The 18,650-nt window shown below is 51.7% G+C and overlaps 1 protein-coding gene across 49 annotated transcripts in view; it reads left to right on the top strand.

Moving 5' to 3' along the window:
• Nucleotides 1–18,650, top strand: part of LOC135978446 (uncharacterized) — a 57,969-nt gene that overhangs the window by 26,000 nt on the left and 13,319 nt on the right. For 16 of the 49 annotated variants that reach the window (XR_010595823.1, XR_010595821.1, XR_010595841.1 and 13 more), the window contains exon 5: nt 9,762–10,217. The exons of 8 other annotated variants lie outside the window; for them this stretch is intronic. Coding sequence is in view for 2 of the 41 variants with exons in the window: in XM_065579394.1 (XP_065435466.1) it covers nt 7,731–7,877 (147 nt within the window). In the remaining 39 variants the exon portion in view is untranslated. Of the gene's footprint in view, nt 1–6,719; nt 7,878–9,761; nt 10,218–10,370; nt 10,548–13,629; nt 13,789–18,650 lie in introns of those variants that run through there. 25 more of the 49 variants (XR_010595826.1, XR_010595819.1, XR_010595850.1 and 22 more) reach the window with 15 other exon arrangements.

The following is an 18,650-nucleotide window of genomic DNA, read 5'->3' as shown; positions in this document are numbered from 1 at the left end:
GCAGGAGAGCTTGCGGCAGAAGGCGGGTCCAGGTGGATGCAGAGGACGCGGGCTTTGACTTGGCTGAGTGCGTGAGTGAGGAGGGCACGGGACAGCTAGTAGGGCAAACCCTGAACCCTCTCAAGAGGCTGGTTTCTAGAACTATCTTCCAAATGGCAGTGTTACCTTGTGAAAGGCAGGGAAAGACCCACACCCTAGTTAGAGGGAGCTCACTTTGGACCTTGGCGTGAAGAGGGCCGATGCAGAGAGGAGAAAAGGGAAAGCGACCTGAACCCTGATTACAGGGCAGTCACCCTTTCTTTAATATAATACACCTCCGTTACACAATGAGGGTGGGGGGAGTCCTGAATGTGAAAAGATCTGGAAATGAACAGGTAAGGGAGGGATCCTGCTGAGTGTCCCCTTTCCAATCAATCCTCAGTCCCTCAGCGACACCCTTCCCGACTTACCTCCTACCCCACCAAGAAAATGACAACTTTGTGCCCCCTACCTTTACCAGAAAAGACCCCTTTTACTTGTGACGCGGTCCTGTTAGTAGGGTTAGGTGCACCCACGTGCCAGCTCTGAATACCACCGCATCTACCTACAACATCTCAACATGAACACATTTCAGAAAGGACCGCCACCTCAATCTCTTCCAACGTAGCCCGAGGAATCTCCTCTCTTTATCACCAAAGAGACACAAGGCCCGGAATTCGGACACAACAAACGGAGCTGTCCGAATCCCTACAGTTAACGCTCGTCAGTCCGACAGCGTTCTTTCTTGTGCACAAGAAAACAAAGGGGAAAGTTGTGGTTGGTTGAGCGGTGTAAATTGGGCAGGGCAAAAGGACTTGAGGAAGGATTACACGGAAGTGAGGGTCCGAAAGGAGCCCCCCACCTCCCCTGTTCATTTCCAGACTTTGTGACGTTTGCTTGGTTGGGCCATTTCTTGGCTTTTTTGAGAAAAGGGGCGAATTTTCCACGGCCTCCGCCATCCCCTTACAGCCGCCCCTTCGCCACACCATGTTCCATCTGACCGGGATAGGTCCCAAATAAGATTTCACTTCAAATCTCAAAAAAGCCAAGTAGAAATCATTCTGTGGGAATTTACTGTGACTAAGAGAAACAGAAGTTCAACTCTTCTCAAGTGGTGGAGGGTCGGGGGGAGTCGCTAAGCCACAGGCACAGAAAGGCACCCCTAGCTTAAGCGTGAGAGGTATAAGACCTTACACGCTGGTTACAGGGCAGTCATTTTGCCGGGCGTGTCAAAGTGACCTGTGGCTTAATTTGCATGGCAAAGGCGACCGAAACCCTCCTTACAGGGTGGTCCTTAAGCCAGGGGCCTTCCAATGGGCCAGAGCGAAAAGCGCTGTAAAGGAGAGACCTCCGTTCCCTCGGAAGTGGGTGGTCTCGTTGCCCAGCGAGTGCCAACGGCCCAAGAGGAGTTAGAAAGGGGAGACCTGCACCCTTCTGACAGGGAGAGGTCAACGGCCCGGGGCATTTTAAAGGCTAGGTCCTAAGGAGCTGAAACTCACAGAGACCTCAACCCGTTTTAAAGGGGGCTCGCTCCTCCTCAGCTATGGAAGGGACCCATAAAGCATTTTGGTTGGCAAGGAATGGACCGTGATCCTTGTTTACAGGGAGGTCCTTTTACCGGGCAGCTGAAGGGGGATTAAGCCTGTGAGGAGAAGTGTCGAACCCGATCCCTCGGTACAGGGGTGCGGTGTGTGCTGTGTGTGCAGCCGTTGGCCGTGGCTTTTTCTTCCCTTTTCCTGCAGTTTCTTTGGTGCTTGTGTCGTCTTGTCCATTTTGTCCTTTGAGTTGCTAGAAAGAGAGAGGTGAAGCGGGTTAGCTGTGGCTCAGTAGAGAGCACGTGTACAAGGTAGATTCAGATGACATTGGCAAGGTACTCGGCCCTGCCGGAAATTACCCTAATTCCTACTTTTCGGCACCGATCTCTTTCAGAGCGCAGGAGAGCTTGCGGCAGAAGGCGGGTCCAGGTGGATGCAGAGGACGCGGGCTTTGACTTGGCTGAGTGCGTGAGTGAGGAGGGCACGGGACAGCTAGTAGGGCAAACCCTGAACCCTCTCAAGAGGCTGGTTTCTAGAACTATCTTCCAAATGGCAGTGTTACCTTGTGAAAGGCAGGGAAAGACCCACACCCTAGTTAGAGGGAGCTCACTTTGGACCTTGGCGTGAAGAGGGCCGATGCAGAGAGGAGAAAAGGGAAAGCGACCTGAACCCTGATTACAGGGCAGTCACCCTTTCTTTAATATAATACACCTCCGTTACACAATGAGGGTGGGGGAGTCCTGAATGTGAAAAGATCTGGAAATGAACAGGTAAGGGAGGGATCCTGCTGAGTGTCCCCTTTCCAATCAATCCTCCTTCCCTCAGCGACACCCTTCCCGACTTACCTCCTACCCCACCAAGAAAATGACAACTTTGTGCCCCCTACCTTTACCAGAAAAGACCCCTTTTACTTGTGACGTGGTCCTGTTAATAGGGTTAGGTGCACCCACCTGCCGGCTCTGATACCACCGCATCTACCTACAACATCTCAACATGAACACATTTCAGAAAGGACCGCCACCTCAGTCTCTTCCAACGTAGCCCGAGGAAACTCCTCTCTTTATCACCAAAGAGACACAAGGCCAGGAATTCGGACACAACAAACGGAGCTGTCCGAATCCCTACAGTTAACGCTCGTCAGTCCGACAGCGTTCTTTCTTGTGCACAAGAAAACAAAGGGGAAAGTTGTGGTTGGTTGAGCGGTGTAAATTGGGCAGGGCAAAAGGACTTGAGGAAGGATTACACGGAAGTGAGGGTCCGAAAGGAGCCCCCCACCTCCCCTGTTCATTTCCAGACTTTGTGACGTTTGCTTGGTTGTGCCATTTCTTAGCTTTTTTGAGAAAAGGGGCGAATTTTCCACGGCCTCCTCCATCCCCTTACAGCCGCCCCTTCGCCACACCATGTTCCATCTGACCGGGATAGGTCCCAAATAAGATTTCACTTCAAATCTCAAAAAAGCCAAGTAGAAATCATTCTGTGGGAATTTACTGTGACTAAGAGAAACAGAAGTTCAACTCTTCTCAAGTGGTGGAGGGTCGGGGGGAGTCGCTAAGCCACAGGCACAGAAAGGCTCCCCTAGCTTAAGCGTGAGAGGTATAAGACCTTACACCCTGGTTACAGGGCAGTCATTTTGCCGGGCGTGTCAAAGTGACCTGTGGCTTAATTTGCATGGCAAAGGAGACCGAAACCCTCCTTACAGGGTGGTCCTTAAGCCAGGGGCCTTCCAATGGGCCAGAGCGAAAAGCGCTGTAAAGGAGAGACCTCCGTTCCCTCGGAAGTGGGTGGTCTCGTTGCCCAGCGAGTGCCAACAGCCCAAGAGGAGTTAGAAAGGGGAGACCTGCACCCTTCTGACAGGGAGAGGTCAACGGCCCGGGGCATTTTAAAGGCTAGGTCCTAAGGAGCTCAAACCCACAGAGACCTCAACCCTTTTTAAAGGGGGTTCGCTCCGCCTCAGCTATGGAAGGGACCCATAAAGCATTTTGGTTAGCAAGGAATGGACCGTGATCCTTGTTTACAGGGAGGTCCTTTTACCGGGCAGCTGAAGGGGGATTAAGCCTGTGAGGAGAAGTGTCGAACCCGATCCCTCGGTACAGGGGTGCGGTGTGTGCTGTGTGTGCGGTGTGTGCAGCCGTTGGCCGTGGCTTTTTCTTCCCTTTTCCTGCAGTTTCTTTGGTGCTTGTGTCGTCTTGTCCATTTTGTCCTTTGAGTTGCTAGAAAGAGAGAGGTGAAGCGGGTTAGCTGTGGCTCAGTAGAGAGCACGTGTACAAGGTAGATTCAGATGACATTGGCAAGGTACTCGGCCCTGCCGGAAATTACCCTAATGCCTACTTTTCGGCACCGATCTCTTTCAGAGCGCAGGAGAGCTTGCGGCAGAAGGCGGGTCCAGGTGGATGCAGAGGACGCGGGCTTTGACTTGGCTGAGTGCGTGAGTGAGGAGGGCACGGGACAGCTAGTAGGGCAAACCCTGAACCCTCTCAAGAGGCTGGTTTCTAGAACTATCTTCCAAATGGCAGTGTTACCTTGTGAAAGGCAGGGAAAGACCCACACCCTAGTTAGAGGGAGCTCACTTTGGACCTTGGCGTGAAGAGGGCCGATGCAGAGAGGAGAAAAGGGAAAGCGACCTGAACCCTGATTACAGGGCAGTCACCCTTTCTTTAATATAATACACCTCCGTTACACAATGAGGGTGGGGGAGTCCTGAATGTGAAAAGATCTGGAAATGAACAGGTAAGGGAGGGATCCTGCTGAGTGTCCCCTTTCCAATCAATCCTCAGTCCCTCAACGACACCCTTCCCGACTTACCTCCTAACCCACCAAGAAAATGACAACTTTGTGCCCCCTACCTTTACCAGAAAAGACCCCTTTTACTTGTGACGCAGTCCTGTTAGTAGGGTTAGGTGCACCCACGTGCCGGCTCTGAATACCACCGCATCTACCTACAACATCTCAACATGAACACATTTCAGAAAGGACCGCCACCTCAATCTCTTCCAACGTAGCCCGAGGAATCTCCTCTCTTTATCACCAAAGAGACACAAGGCCAGGAATTCGGACACAACTAACGGAGCTGTCCGAATCCCTACAGTTGACGCTCGTCAGTCCGACAGCGTTCTTTCTTGTGCACAAGAAAACAAAGGGGAAAGTTGTGGTTGGTTGAGCGGTGTAAATTGGGCAGGGGAAAAGGACTTGAGGAAGGATTACACGGAAGTGAGGGTCCGAAAGGAGCCCCCCACCTCCCCTGTTCATTTCCAGACTTTGTGACGTTTGCTTGGCTGGGCCATTTCTTGGCTTTTTTGAGAAAAGGGGCGAATTTTCCACGGCCTCCGCCATCCCTACAGCCGCCCCTTCGCCACACCATGTTCCATCTGACCGGGATAGGTCCCAAATAAGATTTCACTTCAAATCTCAAAAAAGCCAAGTAGAAATCATTCTGTAGGAATTTACTGTGACTAAGAGAAACAGAAGTTCAACTCTTCTCAAGTGGTGGAGGGTCGGGGGGAGTCGCTAAGCCACAGGCACAGAAAGGCTCCCCTAGCTTAAGCGTGAGAGGTATAAGACCTTACACCCTGGTTACAGGGCAGTCATTTTGCCGGGCGTGTCAAAGTGACCTGTTAATTTGCATGGCAAAGGAGACCGAAACCCTCCTTACAGGGTGGTCCTTAAGCCAGGGGCCTTCCAATGGGCCAGAGCGAAAAGCGCTGTAAAGGAGAGACCTCCGTTCCCTCGGAAGTGGGTGGTCTCGTTGCCCAGCGAGTGCCAACGGCCCAAGAGGAGTTAGAAAGGGGAGACCTGCACCCTTCTGACAGGGAGAGGTCAACGGCCCGGGGCATTTTAAAGTCTAGGTCCTAAGGAGCTGAAACCCACAGAGACCTCAACCCGTTTTAAAGGGGGCTCGCTCCTCCTCAGCTATGGAAGGGACCCATAAAGCATTTTGGTTGGCAAGGAATGGACCGTGATCCTTGTTTACAGGGAGGTCCTTTTACCGGGCAGCTGAAGGGGGATTAAGCCTGTGAGGAGAAGTGTCGAACCCAATCCCTCGGTACAGGGGTGCGGTGTGTGCTGTGTGTGCAGCCGTTGGCCATGGCTTTTTCTTCCCTTTTCCTGCAGTTTCTTTGGTGCTTGTGTCGTCTTGTCCATTTTGTCCTTTGAGTTGCTAGAAAGAGGGAGGTGAAGCGGGTTAGCTGTGGCTCAGTAGAGAGCACGTGTACAAGGTAGATTCAGATGACATTGGCAAGGTACTAGGCCCTGCCGGAAATTACCCTAATGCCTACTTTTCGGCACCGATCTCTTTCAGAGCGCAGGAGAGCTTGCGGCAGAAGGCGGGTCCAGGTGGATGCAGAGGACGCGGGCTTTGACTTGGCTGAGTGCGTGAGTGAGGAGGGCACGGGACAGCTAGTAGGGCAAACCCTGAACCCTCTCAAGAGGCTGGTTTCTAGAACTATCTTCCAAATGGCAGTGTTACCTTGTGAAAGGCAGGGAAAGACCCACACCCTAGTTAGAGGGAGCTCACTTTGGACCTTGGCGTGAAGAGGGCCGATGCAGAGAGGAGAAAAGGGAAAGCGACCTGAACCCTGATTACAGGGCAGTCACCCTTTCTTTAATATAATACACCTCCTTTACACAATGAGGGTGGGGGAGTCCTGAATGTGAAAAGATCTGGAAATGAACAGGTAAGGGAGGGATCCTGCTGAGTGTCCCCTTTCCAATCAATCCTCCGTCCCTCAGCGACACCCTTCCCGACTTACCTCCTACCCCACCAAGAAATGACAACTTTGTGCCCCCTACCTTTACCAGAAAAGACCCCTTTTACTTGTGACGCGGTCCTGTTAGTAGGGTTAGGTGCACCCACGTGCCGGCTCTGAATACCACCGCATCTACCTACAACATCTCAACATGAACACATTTCAGAAAGGACCGCCACCTCAATCTCTTCCAACGTAGCCCGAGGAATCTCCTCTCTTTATCACCAAAGAGACACAAGGCCAGGAATTCGGACACAACTAACGGAGCTGTCCGAATCCCTACAGTTGACGCTCGTCAGTCTGACAGCGTTCTTTCTTGTGCACAAGAAAACAAAGGGTGAAAGTTGTGGTTGGTTGAGCGGTGTAAATTGGGCAGGGCAAAAGGACTTGAGGAAGGATTACACGGAAGTGAGGGTCCGAAAGGAGCCCCCCACCTCCCCTGTTCATTTCCAGACTTTGTGATGTTTGCTTGTTTGGGCCATTGCTTGGCTTTTTTGAGAAAAGGGGCGAATTTTCCACGGCCTCCACCATCCCCTTACAGCCGCCCCTTCGCCACACCATGTTCCATCTGACCGGGATAGGTCCCAAATAAGATTTCACTTCAAATCTCAAAAAAGCCAAGTAGAAATCATTCTGTGGGAATTTACTGTGACTAAGAGAAACAGAAGTTCAACTCTTCTCAAGTGGTGGAGGGTCGGGGGGAGTCGCTAAGCCACAGGCACAGAAAGGCTCCCCTAGCTTAAGCGTGAGAGGTATAAGACCTTACACCCTGGTTACAGGGCAGTCATTTTGCCGGGCGTGTCAAAGTGACCTGTTAATTTGCATGGCAAAGGAGACCGAAACCCTCCTTACAGGGTGGTCCTTAAGCCAGGGGCCTTCCAATGGGCCAGAGCGAAAAGCGCTGTAAAGGAGAGACCTCCGTTCCCTCGGAAGTGGGTGGTCTCGTTGTCCAGCGAGTGCCAACGGACCAAGAGGAGTTAGAAAGGGGAGACCTGCACCCTTCTGACAGGGAGAGGTCAATGGCCCAAACGGCATTTTAAAGGCTAGGTCCTAAGGAGCTCAAACCCACAGAGACCTCAACCCGTTTTAAAGGGGGCTCGCTCCTCCTCAGCTATGGAAGGGACCCATAAAGCATTTTGGTTGGCAAGGAATGGACCGTGATCCTTGTTTACAGGGAGGTCCTTTTACCGGGCAGCTGAAGGGGGATTAAGCCTGTGAGGAGAAGTGTCGAACCCGATCCCTCGGTACAGGGGTGCGGTGTGTGCTGTGTGTGCGGTGTGTGCAGCCGTTGGCCGTGGCTTTTTCTTCCCTTTTCCTGCAGTTTCTTTGGTGCTTGTGTCCTCTTGTCCATTTTGTCCTTTGAGTTGCTAGAAAGAGAGAGGTGAAGCGGGTTAGCTGTGGCTCAGTAGAGAGCACGTGTACAAGGTAGATTCAGATGACATTGGCAAGGTACTCGGCCCTGCCGGAAATTACCCTAATTCCTACTTTTCGGCACCGATCTCTTTCAGAGCGCAGGAGAGCTTGCGGCAGAAGGCGGGTCCAGGTGGATGCAGAGGACGCGGGCTTTGACTTGGCTGAGTGCGTGAGTGAGGAGGGCACGGGACAGCTAGTAGGGCAAACCCTGAACCCTCTCAAGAGGCTGGTTTCTAGAACTATCTTCCAAATGGCAGTGTTACCTTGTGAAAGGCAGGGAAAGACCCACACCCTAGTTAGAGGGAGCTCACTTTGGACCTTGGCGTGAAGAGGGCCGATGCAGAGAGGAGAAAAGGGAAAGTGACCTGAACCCTGATTACAGGGCAGTCACCCTTTCTTTAATATAATACACCTCCGTTACACAATGAGGGTGGGGGGAGTCCTGAATGTGAAAAGATCTGGAAATGAACAAGTAAGGGAGGGATCCTGCTGAGTGTCCCCTTTCCAATCAATCCTCCGTCCCTCAGCGACATCGTTCCCGACTTACCTCCTACCCCACCAAGAAAATGACAACTTTGTGCCCCCTACCTTTACCAGAAAAGACCCCTTTTACTTGTGACGCGGTCCTGTTAGTAGGGTTAGGTGCACCCACGTGCCGGCTCTGAATACCACCGCATGTACCTACAACATCTCAACATGAACATATTTCAGAAAGGACCGCCACCTCAGTCTCTTCCAACGTAGCCCGAGGAATCTCCTCTCTTTATCACCAAAGAGACACAAGGCCTGGAATTCAGACACAACTAACGGAGCTGTCCGAATCCCTACAGTTGACGCTCGTCAGTCCGACAGTGTTCTTTCTTGTGCACAAGAAAACAAAGGGGAAAGTTGTGGTTGGTTGAGCGGTGTAAATTGGGCAGGGCAAAAGGACTTGAGGAAGGATTACACGGAAGTGAGGGTCCGAAAGGAGCCCCCCACCTCCCCTGTTCATTTCCAGACTTTGTGACGTTTGCTTGGTTGGGCCATTTCTTGGCTTTTTTGAGAAAAGGGGCGAATTTTCCACGGCCTCCGCCATCCCCTTACAGCCGCCCCTTTGCCACACCATGTTCCATCTGACCGGGATAGGTCCCAAATAAGATTTCACTTCAAATCTCAAAAAAGCCAAGTAGAAATCATTCTGTGGGAATTTACTGTGACTAAGAGAAACAGAAGTTCAACTCTTCACAAGTGGTGGAGGGTCGGGGGGAGTCGCTAAGCCACAGGCACAGAAAGGCTCCCCTAGCTTAAGCGTGAGAGGTATAAGACCTTACACCCTGGTTACAGGGCAGTCATTTTGCCGGGCGTGTCAAAGTGACCTGTGGCTTAATTTGCATGGCAAAGGAGACCGAAACCCTCCTTACAGGGTGGTCCTTAAGCCAGGGGCCTTCAATGGGCCAGAGCGAAAAGCGCTGTAAAGGAGAGACCTCCGTTCCCTCGGAAGTGGGTGGTCTCGTTGCCCAGCGAGTGCCAACGGCCCAAGAGGAGTTAGAAAGGGGAGACCTGCACCCTTCTGACAGGGAGAGGTCAACGGCCCGGGGCATTTTAAAGGCTAGGTCCTAAGGAGCTCAAACCCACAGAGACCTCAACCCGTTTTAAAGGGGGCTCGCTCCTCCTCAGCTGTGGAAGGGACCCATAAAGCATTTTGGTTGGCAAGGAATGGACCGTGATCCTTGTTTACAGGGAGGTCCTTTTACCGGGCACCTGAAGGGGGATTAAGCCTGTGAGGAGAAGTGTCGAACCCGATCCCTCGGTACAGGGGTGCGGTGTGTGCTGTGTGTGCGGTGTGTGCAGCCGTTGGCCGTGGCTTTTTCTTCCCTTTTCCTGCAGTTTCTTTGGTGCTTGTGTCGTCTTGTCCATTTTGTCCTTTGAGTTGCTAGAAAGAGAGAGGTGAAGCGGGTTAGGTGTGGCTCAGTAGAGAGCACGTGTACAAGGTAGATTCAGATGACATTGGCAAGGTACTCGGCCCTGCCGGAAATTACCCTAATTCCTACTTTTCGGCACCGATCTCTTTCAGAGCGCAGGAGGGCTTGCGGCAGAAGGCGGGTCCAGGTGGATGCAGAGGACGCGGGCTTTGATTTGGCTGAGTGCGTGAGTGAGGAGGGCACGGGACAGCTAGTAGGACAAACCCTGAACCCTCTCATGAGGCTGGTTTCTAGAACTATCTTCCAAATGGCAGTGTTACCTTGTGAAAGGCAGAGAAAGACCCACACCCTAGTTAGAGGGAGCTCACTTTGGACCTTGGCGTGAAGAGGGCCGATGCAGAGAGGAGAAAAGGGAAAGCGACCTGAACCCTGATTACAGGGCAGTCACCCCCACCTCTCCTGTTCATTTCCAGACTTTGCGACGTTTGCTTGGTTGGGCCATTTCTTGGCTTTTTTGAGAAAAGGGGCGAATTTTCCACGGCCTCCGCCATCCCCTTACAGCCGCCCCTTCGCCACACCATGTTCCATCTGACCGGGATAGGTCCCAAGTAAGATTTCACTTCAAATCTCAAAAAAGCCAAGTAGAAATCATTCTGTGGGAATTTACTGTGACTAATAGAAACAGAACCTCAATCCTTCTGATGGGGTAGGGGGATGGGGAATCTCTCAGCCACAGGTTCTAAAAGATTCCCCTTGTTTAGGTGTGGCTCATTACACATCAGGATTACAAAGTAATCTCCCCGTATGGAAATTACCCTAATTCCTAGTTTTCAGCACGTGTGTGTTTCAGAAGTTAGGAGAGCTTTCACGAGAACTCAGCACCTTCTTCCTAGTCGGCACAAACTGCTTGAGGTTTCCTGCTTAGCGTCTTTTTCTTGGTAAGCTCAAGCCTGCACACACCTTTGCCCCCTAGGAGTATTTGTCTAGTGAGTGCAAGCTGCTTTAGGAGTTTCCTACCCAGTACTTTTTGTAATATCAATAGTGCAGTCTGTTCCCCTTTCCTTTCCATGTCTCTTCTCCAGTAAGGGTATCATCTACAGGGTTACCTCCTGCCCAGTCCTTGAGGTTGGCTTCCGTGGTTTTTGACCCATCGCCTTCTGCCCAATCAATAGGAGCTGCCTCAGTGATTTTTCTGCCCAACACCTCCTGCCCTGTCAGCAAAACCCACCTCTGGGCTTTCTCTCCCAACACCTCCTACCCACTCAACACGAGCCACCTCAGTGATTTTCCCACTCCTGCCCAGTCAGTGCCAGCCCCTGAAAGATTTTCCCATCCAGCGCTTTCCCTCCCAACTCCTCCTACCCAGTCAGCGCCAACCCCCTCAGTGACTTTTCCCGCCCTGCGCCTCCTACCCTGTCAGCACGAGCTGCCTCAGTGATTTTCCTGCACAGCACCTCCTGCCCAATCAGCAAAACCCACCTCAGGGCTTTCCCGCCCAGCGCTTCCTACCTAGTCAGCACCAGCCCCCTCAGTGATTTTCTAGCCCAACACCTCCCACCCAGTCAGCGAAACCCACCTCTGGGCTTTCCCTCCCAACACCTCCTACCCAGTCAGCGCCAATCCCCTCAGTGATTTTCTAGCCCAACACCTCCCACCCAGTCAGCGAAACCCACCTCTGGGCTTTCCCTCCTACCCTGTCAGCGCCAATCCCCTCAGTGACTTTTCCCGCCCTGCGCCTCCTACCCTGTCAGCACGAGCTGCCTCAGTGATTTCCCCGCCCACCACCTCCTGTCCAATCAGCAAAACCCACCTCTGGCATTTCCCTCCCAACACCTCCTACCCAGTCAGCGCCAATCCCCTCAGTGACTTTTCCCGCCCTGTGCCTCATACCCTGTCAGCGCGAGCTGCCTCAGTGATTTCCCTGCCCAGCACCTTCTGCCCAATCAGCAAAACCCACCTCAGGGCTTTCCCGCCCAGCGCTTCCTACCTAGTCAGCACCAGCCCCCTCAGTGATTTTCTAGCCCAACACCTCCCACCCAGTCAGCGAAACCCACCTCTGGGCTTTCCCTCCTACCCTGTCAGCGCCAATCCCCTCAGTGACTTTTCCCGCCCTGCGCCTCCTACCCTGTCAGCACGAGCTGCCTCAGTGATTTCCCCGCCCACCACCTCCTGTCCAATCAGCAAAACCCACCTCTGGCATTTCCCTCCCAACACATCCTGCCCCGTCAGCACCAGCCCCCTTAGTGATTTTTCCGCCCAACACCTCTTTTATCTGTTTACAATGCAAATATTTGTAATCAAAAGTAATATAAAGTGAGTACTGTACACTTTGCATTCTGTGTTGTAACTGAAATCAATATATTTGGAAATGTAGCTCAGCTCTGAATGTTAGGGCCTAGATGACTGAGGGGCAGGAAGCCAGGCAGTGCAGTTTCCTACATTAGTGTACATTAAAGTGCTGTTGTAGGAGACATTTCTAGTCTAAAAACATGGGCAGGAGCGGATTTTGGCTAAGGAATGTCAGCGGAGAAAGGCTGTACCTGGAGGATTGAGCCGGGGGGGGGGGGGGGGGGGGTGAATCCACCGGGTCTGATCCTGCTGCCATTGAAAGCAATTGGAGCTTTGCTGCTGAGTCCAGCTGGAGCAGGAATGGGCCCAAAGTTCAGGGCTGCCCGGGGGAGGGGAGGGGGGGCAAGTGGGGCAATTTGCCCCAGGTCCCGCAGGGGCCCCCATGAGAGTTTTTCGGGGCCCCTGGAGCGGGGTCCTTCACTCGGGGCCCCCGAAGCTTCTTCCACTCCGGGACCCGCCGCCGAAGTGCCCTGAAGACTCGCGGCGGGGGGTCCTTCCGCCCCGGGACCTGACGCCGAAGTGCTGGGTCTTCGGCGGCAGGGACCCTCCGCCGCCGAATACCCCAGGCCCCCTGAATCCTCTGAGCAGCCCTGCCAAAGTTAGCTGCTTTACCCGGGCCTGGCTCTTGTGTATGGATATGATCCTCACTGCCATACTGAGAGCCATGGAATGCAGGAGGGGATGGCTCTGGGGACTGGACCACCTGGTGTGAACTCTCCAGGACTCTTTGGTAAATGACAGCATGGGCCCAGCCCTTCACTTTATGACGGCCTCTAAGCTCCGTGTTGTAGCTATTTCCAGTGAGCCTGCTATTGGCTTCAGATAGCTGGAGAAGCTGAGCTCCATAAACCGTACAGTATTCTGTGTGGGGCTTCCAGGTAAGTCCTTAGAGTAGCAGGACCTGCCAGAGATGTTTTTTTCTGCAAGAGGATGGGGTTTTCCTTGGAAGTCCTTAGCGAAATATCCCTTCCCCCAGCCTTCCCTGTTCTACAATCTGCTACTTAGCCGGTCAGCTGTCACCCTGACCCCCAGATGTGGCTGCATTTCAGCGCTGCTCTTTGCGTACGGTTGGAACACATTTGGGGATAAAAGGTGCTATAAAAATACAGAAGGAGTTGCAACTCTGGGCCCAGTGGGTGACCTTGGCAGTGCAGTTGCCAGCGTTGTATTGATCAAAAACCGGACTTTTGTTGCTGTTTTTGCATAGTCAGTTTTGCAATTGATACGTCTGTATTTTCAGCTCAGTGGGCAATCGGTTTACTGGCTGATGTGGTGCCAAGTTTCTCCATACATCTTTAGACCACTGCAGGCTGCAATCTGTCAGGGGCTTTTTGGACAAGCATATGCTTTTCTACTTATTACGCTGATCTAGTGCTCTTTAATCCAGTCATCTAACTCCAAGGAGCTGACAAAGTCAGCCCTGCTCAGCCTGATGACCAGTCCTCCTTCCCCGCGAAGGAGGAGGACCCAGCTAGGCTAGATTGCACCAGGGCAGAGGCAATGCGTTGTCTGCCCTGCAAGAGACCCCCATTCTGCAGCACATTCAGGCAGTGGCAGAGCAGGGTGCTAGTTTAGGGGGCACAAATGAGAACAGGGCAGGTAAAAGAGGAATTAACCCTTTACAGGGTAAAGAGGGATTTTATGCTACCCTTAGTTGTATGTTTATGACAGGGACATAGGCAGACAACAGGGAGAAGCGCCGGACCACTGAACGTTGACTTCTTTGATGGGGTCAACAAGGACGTGGACCGAGAGGATCCAGTGGCTATAGTGTACTATGATTTTCAGAAAGCCTTTGACAAGGTCCCTCACCAAAGGCTCTTACGCAAAGTAAGCTGTCATGGGATAAGAGGGAAGGTGCTCTTATGGATTGGTAACTGGTTAAAAGATAGGGTAGAAAATATCATGTTGCCTCTATATAAATCCATGGTAAGCCCACATCTTGAATACTGTGTGCAGATGTGGTCACCCCATCTCAAAAAAAGATATATTGGAATTGGAAAAGATTCAGAAAAGGGCAACAAAAATGATTAGGGGTATGGAACGGCTTCCGTATGAGGAGAGATTAATAAGACTGGGACTTTTCAGCATGGAAAAGAGACGGCTAAGGGGAGATATGATTGAGGTCTATAAAATCATGACTGGTGTAGAGAAAGTAGATAAGGAAGTGTTGTTTACTACTTCTCATAATACAAGAACTAGGGGTCACCAAATGAAATTAATAGGCAGCAGGTTTAAAACAAATAAAAACAAGTATTTCTTCACACAATGCACAGTCAACCTGCGGAACTCCTTGCCAGAGGATGTTGTGAAGGCCAAGACTATAACAGGGTTCAAAAACGAACTAGATAAGTTCACGGTGGATAAATGCATCAATGGCTATTAACCAGGAGGGGCAGGGATGATGTCCCTAGCCTCTGTTTGCCAGAAGCTGGGAATGGGCGACAGGGGATGGATCACTTGATGATTCCCTGTTCTGTTTATTACCTCTGGGGCACCTGGCACTGGCCACTGTGGGAAGACAGGATACTGGGCTAGATGGACTTTGGGTCTGACCCGGTAGGGCCATTTTTACATTCTTATGACTTTTATTGGAAGTCCTCAGGAGCAGCTGCTGCTGCCCTGCTCCCATACAAACTGCGCTTTGTGCTCCCAGCCCATCAGAGCGCACGGTAAGGGGAACACCTATGAGAGCAGCGCCCCCAGCCCCTGCAGCTGTGCTGTTAACTGAACTACAGGGTTGTTTGGGTGCATCATGGGGCTGGAGAAGCAGGTGTTGCTATTCCCGGGTTGTTCAGAGGAGATACAAAGACAGGGATTTGGGGCTGTCTCTTACGTGGGACATGAGCCAGGAGTTGTTAATGTTAGAGATGGCATAGACTAGAGCAGGGGCAGGGCCTGTCTCTTTATTCCCTTTGCGTACAGCGCCTAGCACAATGGGGTCATGGGCCATTTGCTACGATAATTCAGATAATAAATCAGTGTTCTGCATTGCAAGGCCCGCGAGCCAGTGGCGGCTCCCATCGAGCCTAAGTGCGCTAAATTCCCTCTAAGCTGCGCGGCCGCGCAGCTGGCTATAACTAGCCGTACAGCAGCTCTAAAGGGCCATACGGCAGGGACCTGAAGAGGAGAGAGGTAGGGGGTGGGCGGGAACTGGGGAGGGGAGCAAGTTGGGGCTTGCAGGGCTGCTGTGGGCCTCTCCCCAGGCCCGGAGCTCCCTGCTGCTGGCAAGTGGGAGAGCGGGCCCTTCTCCGGAGCCCCATGCTCCCTCCCTGTCGGCCCTCCTGCTGGGGGGAGTCCTCCGGCACCAGCCCTAGGGCAGCCTGCCTGCACCCCAAACTGCTCATGCCTGGCCCCACCCTAGAGCCTGAACCCCCAGTCAGAACTCTCCCCCCACCCCCCGCATCCCAAGCCTCTGCCTCAGCTCTGAGCCCTCTCCTGAACCCCGCATCCCAACCCTCTCCTCCAGCCTTAAGCCCCCTCCACACCCCAAGCCCCTCATCCACACCTCCACCCCAGACCCCTGATGAAGGAAATGCTTTGTGCATTACCCCGCGTAGCCACACGGTGTCACTGTTGCTCCGTGCAGAAAATGCTCTGTGCATTTCCCCGTGTAGCCACCCAGTGTCACTGTTGCTCCTTAAGGAAATGCTCTGTGCATTACCCTGCATGGCCACACAGTGTCACTGTTGCTCCCTGAAGGAAATGCTCTGTGCATTACCCCGTGTGGCCACACGGTGTCACTGTTGCTCCATGATGGAAATGCTCTGTGCATTACCTCGCATGGCCACACAGTGTCACTGTTGCTCCTTAAGGAAATGCTCTCTGCATTACCCTGCGTGGCCACACAGTGTCACTGTTGCTCCATGTAGAAAATGCTCTGTGCATTACCCCGCGTGGCAACCTAATGTTACTGTTGGTCCATGAAGGAAATGATCTCTGCATTACCTCGGGTGGCCACACAGTGTCACTGTTCCTCCTTAAAAACAACAAGGAGTCTGGTGTCACCTTAAAGACTAACAGATTTATTGGGGCATAAGCTTTCGTGGGTAAAAACCTCACTTCTTCAGATGCATAGAGTGAAAGTTACAGATGCAGGCATTATATACTGACACATGGAGAGCAGGGATTTACTTTGCAAGTGGAGAACCAGTGTTGGCAGGGCCAATTCAATCAGGGTGGATGTAGTCCACTCCCAATAACAGATGAGGAGTGTCAATTCCAGGAGAGGTAAAGCTGCTTCTATAATGAGCCAGCCACTCCCAGTCCCTATTCAAGCCCCGATTAATGGTGTTAAATTTGCAAATGAATTTTAGTTCTGCTGTTTCTCTTTGAAGTCTGTTTCTGAAGTTTTTTTGTTCAATGATAGTGACCTTTAAATCTGTAATAGAATGACCAGGGAGATTGAAGTGTTCACTTACTGGCTTATGTATGTTACCATTCCTGATGTCCGATTTGTGTCCATTTATTCTTTTGCGGAGGGACTGTCCGGTTTGGCCAATGTACATGGCAGAGGGGCATTGCTGGCACATGATGGCATATATAACATTAGTGGATGTGCGGGTGAATGAGCCCTTGATGGTGTGTCTGATGTGGTTGGGTCCTCTGATGGTGTCGCCAGAGTAGATACGGGGACAGAGTAGGCAACGAGGTTTGCTACAGGGATTGGTTCCTGGGTTGGTGTTTCTGTGGTGTGGTGTGTAGTTGCTGGTGAGTATTTGCTTCAGGTTGGGGGGTTGTCTGTAAGCGAGGACTGGCCTGCCTCCCAAGGTCTGTGAGAGTGAGGGATCATTTTCCAGGATAGGTTGTAGATCGTGGATAATGCGCTGGAGAGGTTTTAGCTGAGGGCTGTATGTGATGGCCAGTGGTGTTCTGTTATTGTCCTTGTTGGGCCTGTCCTGTAGTAGGTGATTTCTGGGTACTCGTCTTGCTCTGTCAATCTGTTTCCTCACTTCCCCAGGTGGGTATTGTAGTTTTACGAATGCTTGATAAAGATCTTGTAGGTGTTTGTCTCTGTCTGAGGGGTTGGAGCAAATTCGGTTGTATCTCAGGGCTTGGCTGTAGACAATGGATCATGTGATGTGTCTTGGATGGAAGCTGAAGGCATGTAGGTACGTATAGCGGTCAGTAGGTTGGCGGTCAGTATAGGGTGGTGTTTATGTGACCATCACTTATTTGCACTGTAGTGTCCAGGAAGTGGATCTCTTGTGTGGACTGGTCCAGGCTGAGGTTGATGGTGGGGTGGAAATTGTTGAAGTCCAGGTGGAATTCTTCAAGGGCCTCCTTTCCGTGGGTCCATATGATGAAGATGTCATCAATGTAGCGCAAGTAGAGGAGGGGCACTAGGGGACGAGAGCTGAGGAAGCGTTGTTCTAAGTCAGCCATAAAAATGTTGGCATACTGTGGGGCCATGCGGGTACCCATAGCAGTGCCACTGACTTGAAGGTATAAGTTGTCCCCAAATCTGAAGTGGTTGTGGGTGAGGACAGAGTCACAAAGCTCAGCCACCAGGCGTGCTGTGGCCTCATCAGGGATACTGTTCCTGACAGCTTGTAGTCCATCCTCATGTGGAATATTGGTGTAAAGTGCTTCTACATCCATGGTGGCCAGGATGGTGTTTTCAGGAAGAACACCAATGCATTGTAGTTTCCTCAGGAAGTCGGTGGTGTCTCGAAGATAACTGGGAGTGCTGGTAGCGTAGGGTCTGAGGAGAGAGTCCAAATAGCCAGATAATCCTGCTGTAAGAGTGCCAATGCCTAAGATGATGGAGCATCCAGGGTTTCCGGGTTTATGGATGTTGGGTAGCAGATAGAATACCCCTAGTCGGGGTTCTGGGGTTTTGGACCCAACCACATCAGCCACACCATCAAGGGCTCATTCACCCGCACATCCACTAATGTTATATATGCCATCATGTGCCAGCAATGCCCCTCTGCCATGTACATTGGCCAAACCGGACAGTCCCTCCGCAAAAGAATAAATGGACACAAATCGGACATCAGGAATGGTAACATACATAAGCCAGTAAGTGAACACTTCAGTCTCCCTGGTCATTCTATTACAGATTTAAAAGTCACTATCATTGAACAAAAAAACTTCAGAAACAGACTTCAAAGAGAAACAGCAGAACTAAAATTCATTTGCAAATTTAACACCATTAATCTGGGCTTGAATAGGGACTGGAGTGGCTGGCTCATTACAGAAACAACTTTTCCTCTCCTGGAATTGACACCTCCTCATCTGTTATTGGGAGTGGACTACATCCACCCTGATTGAATTGGCCCTGTCAACACTGGTTCTCCACTTGCGAAGTAACTCCCTGCTCTTCATGTGTCAGTATATAATGCCTGCATCTGTAACTTTCACTCTATGCATCTGAAGAAGTGAGGTTTTTACCCACGAAAGCTTATGCCCCAATAAATCTGTTAGTCTTTAAGGTGCCACCAGACTCCTTTTTATTTTTGTAGATACAGACTAACACGGCTACCCCCTGATACTTGTTCCTCCTTAAGGAAATGCTCGTGCATTACCCCACATGGCCACACACTGTCACTGTTGTTCCATGAAGGAAATGCTCTGTTCATTACCTCACGTGGCCACACAGTGTCACTGTTGTTCCATGAAGGAAATGCCCTGTGCATTACCTCGCGTGGCCACACAGAGTCACTGTTGCTCCATGCAGGAAATGCTCT

The sequence above is a fragment of the Chrysemys picta genome, unplaced genomic scaffold, assembly GCF_011386835.1.
Source record: "Chrysemys picta bellii isolate R12L10 unplaced genomic scaffold, ASM1138683v2 scaf267, whole genome shotgun sequence".
NCBI classification, from domain to species: domain Eukaryota; kingdom Metazoa; phylum Chordata; order Testudines; family Emydidae; genus Chrysemys; species Chrysemys picta.
This window is presented reverse-complemented; position numbering and strand designations above follow the sequence as displayed.